Raw genomic sequence first — 4747 nt, 5'->3', positions numbered from 1 at the left:
CCCGATCTGTGCTAATCAAGTTGGTCTGATGATCACCGGTTTCTGGAAATCTTTGTCGGAAACTGGGCAGGTCGTCGAAAACTTCAATGTTGGTCGGAATTTTCGTCGAAAAATTCAAACTTCACCGGAAAATTCAACCGAAATCTGAAATTTTTCAAAAATTTCCAGAAAAAAAAATTTCAAAAAATTCCAAAAAAAATTTCTGATGATTTCTAGAACTTTCGTAAACCTTTTCTTAGCCTTCTATACTCTTCTCTATGCCTTTTCCTCTCAAATCAGTAGCTCTGGCTCACTGTTTTCTTTTTGTTCATTTTGTTACAGGAGAGTCCCTTTTATAGGGATTGATCAGGAGTTTTTGATCAATGCCAATTCTTCTTTGGACGGGGATTCAATCTTTGAATCCAATCTGGACTCTTCTGATTGAATCCCCATTCCCAGTAGGATTCTTCAGCTTCAATCTCAACCTTCCAAAAAAGGAAAAAAAAATAATAATAATAATCGGATAATAAAAAAAATGAGATAAATGAATAAAATAAAATTGACAGATAGTTAAAAAAAATAAATAAAATAAAATAAGATAAATCCAAAAATATATTACAAAACAAAAAAATAATAATAATAAATATATCTATATAAATAAAATACATATAAATCTATTCTAAATAAAAATAATAAATAAATACAGATATACATATATTAATACATAATAATAATAATAAAATACATAAAATACAAAAAAAAAATAATAATAATAAAAATAATACCAGATGGAAATTGAAATGGTTTTACCCATTTGGGCCAGGCCCAATTGATCTGGGCCTGGACCCAATTGGGTGTCTACAGTGTGGGACTTGCACTTGACAGTAACATGTAAAGCCTTAACACTAGGCCCGTGGCCGTCTAGCAATGAACTCCGACCACCATTGATTGTGCCGAAAAATTTTAAAAAATACCCACAAACTCCTCTCGACCCCCTGAACACAGATCTGACCTTCTTTTCACCAAAAAATATCCCAAAATCCCTAGATCTGCTGGTGAAATTTTGGTGAAAGTATTTTTTTTATTCTGACTCTGTTTTTTTTTAAACAGACTTTTGTTTTTCTTCTTCATGCAGGAAGCTCGACGCTGGGTTCCTTCCTACGGGGAGGACTGTTTGATTTTTTTTTGGCAGAATCTCTCCCTTTTTCTCTGTCTATTTTTTGGTTTGGCTAGGAACTCTATTTATACAGCTCCGGTCATGATTGTGTTTGAGGGAAGGCCATAAGGCTCAGTATGGGGTGTAAGCACGAGCCCACCCCATACCGAGCCCCATGCCTCTTTTATTTTTTTGACAACATCTGACAGTGATAAGGTTAGGTAATCAGAGGAGTGGGAGGTAGGATATGGTGATGGATGGGTGGTAGGGTATGGTGGCAGTGGTGCCAGGGAAGGCACCACTGCCATCATCGATTTTTTTTCTGTTCTTTTTTTTTTTGTATTTTGTATTATTTTTTATATTTTATATTTTTTTTTGTATTTCATATTTTATATTTTTTTGTATTTTATATTTTATATTTTTTTCTGGACAAATTTGATGTCCACACCTATGAAAACTATTTAACTCAATTATATAATACTATTTTCATTTGAAAAATGACAACATTATGTGTTTGTATTTATTTGATATTTAAAATTTCAATGTATCTAATATTATAAGTTTTTATTATATTTATGTTAATTTTTATTTAAATTTTTTATATATTTGATATCGTAAGAAATATTTTAAATTCTTTTATTAAAAGTCTTTTTTGCAGTAAAAACCATTATCTTTGCATTAAATAAAAAATTTTAAGTAAATATATTATATAATAAATTTTCTGCCACCAGCAAAAATTTCTGGATCCGTCCCTAATTTAGGCATTGCCATTGAAATGGAATATTACTATAATTTTGTAGCAGACCACTAATATACGCAGAGACTACATATATTTGAAAGCTGAAAACAAGCCAAAGTAGAATGGCACTTTGAGAGCATTATTTGGAGTTATTAGAAGGGTGAGACATGAGTGGGCGAGTGAAAGAGATTGTGTGTAAAAAGGAGATGATGGCATACATATACGCTTTGACAACAACTATAATTCGGGCATTGCTATTGAAATGGGTATTTCGATTTATCAATGTTATCGTGGATGCAAACAAGAAGCAAATAACACGAGTCACATATTCTATTAGAAATTATAACTATTGACCACATAAAACCACATCCCGCCTGGTTTTTATATGGTTATGCTATATATCTAATACCCAGAGTCCTAGGCCACAGAATCATGCTGCCTAGGGTTGCTTGAGACCCTCGTTCCCGATCTAGTAACCTGCCTACAGCAACACGCCAGTCGACTGACTCAATGACATGTATCAATATATTTCATTTTATTTAACGACTTTAATTGGTTGCATGGCACTTTTGCCTTAATATAAAAGAGATACAATAGTAGTATAGTACCAGTACATTATAGCTGTTTCTTTCCGTAGAGCTCAAGATTAGGTAACCTTGGAGTCGGAATCAGAAGTAAAGGCTTCTTTTTCTTCACAACAATTCCAAATTTGCTGGACAGGTCATGGTCTGTGCCCTGGGGCAATTTCCAGTCAAACGAATGCAGCAATGAGGCCAATATGAAATATAGCATCTTCTCCCCCAGGGTAAGTCCTGGACACTTTCTCCTTCCAGAGCCAAATGGCATGTACCGGAAATCACTTCCATAATAATCAAACTTGTCAGGATCATTCAGGAACCTGTCAGGATCATTCAGGAACCTGTCAGGCTGAAATTCTAAAGGATTGTCCCAAATATGGGGGTCCCTGTGAATGGACCAAATATTTAAGAAGACGCTGCTGCCCATTGGTATGGTATAGCCACCAACAGTGATTGATTTTCCAGAACAACGGGGAACAAGGAGGGGAAGGGCTGGGTGCAATCGGAAGGTTTCCTTTATCACCGCATTTAGGTATCTTAAATTAGGCAAGTGAAACTCCTCAACGGTTCTGTCTAGTCCAACAACATCAGTTAATTCTTTCTTCACTTTTTCCATTATTTCTGTATGTTGTATTAGCTCTGCCATTGTCCACTCTACCATAGTTGATGTAGTATCCGTTCCACCAACCACAATGTCCTAGCTAAAAATTATTAGCACCAATTACCCAAATCAGAACCCAAAACATAAAGTAGGAAAATTGAGGTATGCTAAAAAAATTAAAAAAAAAAAAATCTTACCATGAGCATACCCTTGACTTGATTCATTGTAATAGATGATGCGCTATGTTCATTCTTGTTGAGTTCCAAGAGCATCTGCAAGAAGTCTGATTTTTGTTCACTCTTTCTATCAACTTTATCCTTCTCGGTGGCCACGTTCGTTCTTAGTTCAATTACAGAATCCAAAAGTTGATTGAACAAATGAATGACTTTCTTTACTCCTCTCTCAATACCTTGTATGTCAAACCGTGCAATCGCGGGGAAAATATCAGAAACGTTTGGTTTTCCCAATAAGATCATTAATTCTGAAAAAATCTCTTTGAAGTGCCCCTCAATCGTAGCCCGTTTCTCTCCTCCAAGTTTTCCTCCCCACACCATGCTGGTGACCGCATTGATTGCCGTTAAGTATGACAATTCACCAACATCAATTGGCTCGCCAACGTTTTTATAGACTTCCCCAATGGTATTCATTACTTGTTCTTTTCTTAGACCATAAAAGGCATTAAGGCTACCGCTGCTAAGCATCTCGCTTGCAAGAATTTTTCGCTTCTTTTTCCAGGTGGGACTGCTGTAGGAGTCAAATGCAATATCATTGCAGCCAAAGGTACAAACCTGTGCAGCAATGGGAGGATCCCGCTCAGAAAATGTTATGTCATGGTCGCGAACCACTTCTTTTGCTAGCGATGGTGAGGTAATTACCACGCATAGTTTGTTTCCCAGCCAAAGTTTGAAGATTGGACCGTAGACTCCAGCCAATTCTGTAAAGACCAGGTGAAGATTGTCAGTTCCAAGAAATGGAAGATATCCCACTATCGGCAAGCCACGGGGGCCAGGCGGCAACGGAGCAATTGGCTTGTTTGACTTCCTATTAGTCCAGAGGTACCACAATGAGATCACTAACATTGCAATCAGAAATGAGAAAACTGCTCGAAACGGTCCATCTTTCTGGGTGCTGCCATCCAACAGCCATGAATACAATGTGTATGGTGTCAGCCACATTATTCTAGGAGCAACAAAAGAAAAGGAGAAATTATAAGCTAAAATGGCTTTCTTTTCTTTTTTTTTTTTGGCCAAAATGCGTAAGTACTAAGCATTATTTGTAGCAGTAGGAGATTCAACTTGGGGACAAAAGCAACTTTGAAAGAACTCAACCCGTGAGACTGGTTATTGTAGAAAATTAGTATTAGAAATATGTGTTTCAATGTAAACCTAATAATGGTAATAGGATGAAGTATAGTGCAAAAAGAAAATTATTATTAAAGATATTATATTAAAATTTATGTATAATAGAATTTATAGTCTAAATTTGATATTTATAAAATTAATAAATATTTAAAAATTATCAAAATTATTTTATATCAAATAATAAGATTAAAGTTTGTATATAATAAAAATTTTAGTATATTTGATATTTATGGAATTAATGAATTATTAAAGTATTTTTATATCATATAATAATTTTGTTTATATATAATTAAATTAATAAAAATGATTGTAATATATCAAATAATTGTTTTA

The 4747-nt window shown here is 34.5% G+C and overlaps 1 protein-coding gene across 1 annotated transcript; it reads right to left on the bottom strand.

Annotated features, from left to right (window-relative positions):
- Nucleotides 1-2187: 2187 nt before the first annotated feature.
- Nucleotides 2188-4280, bottom strand: LOC149515982 (labd-13Z-ene-9,15,16-triol synthase, chloroplastic-like). The gene is made up of 2 exons (XM_089768764.1): nucleotides 3251-4280; nucleotides 2188-3149 (listed from the first exon to the last, which is right to left on the bottom strand). The coding sequence occupies exons 1-2, from the start codon at nucleotides 4226-4228 to the stop codon at nucleotides 2490-2492; spliced, it is 1638 nt and encodes a 545-aa protein (XP_089624890.1). The 5' UTR covers nucleotides 4229-4280; the 3' UTR covers nucleotides 2188-2489.
- Between the last annotated feature and the right edge of the window lie 467 nt (nucleotides 4281-4747).

The sequence above is a fragment of the Durio zibethinus genome, chromosome 11 (genome assembly GCF_047325235.1).
Source record: "Durio zibethinus cultivar Kanyao isolate XHJ-2024 chromosome 11, ASM4732523v1, whole genome shotgun sequence".
Classification (NCBI taxonomy): Eukaryota; Viridiplantae; Streptophyta; class Magnoliopsida; order Malvales; family Malvaceae; genus Durio; species Durio zibethinus.
This window is presented reverse-complemented; position numbering and strand designations above follow the sequence as displayed.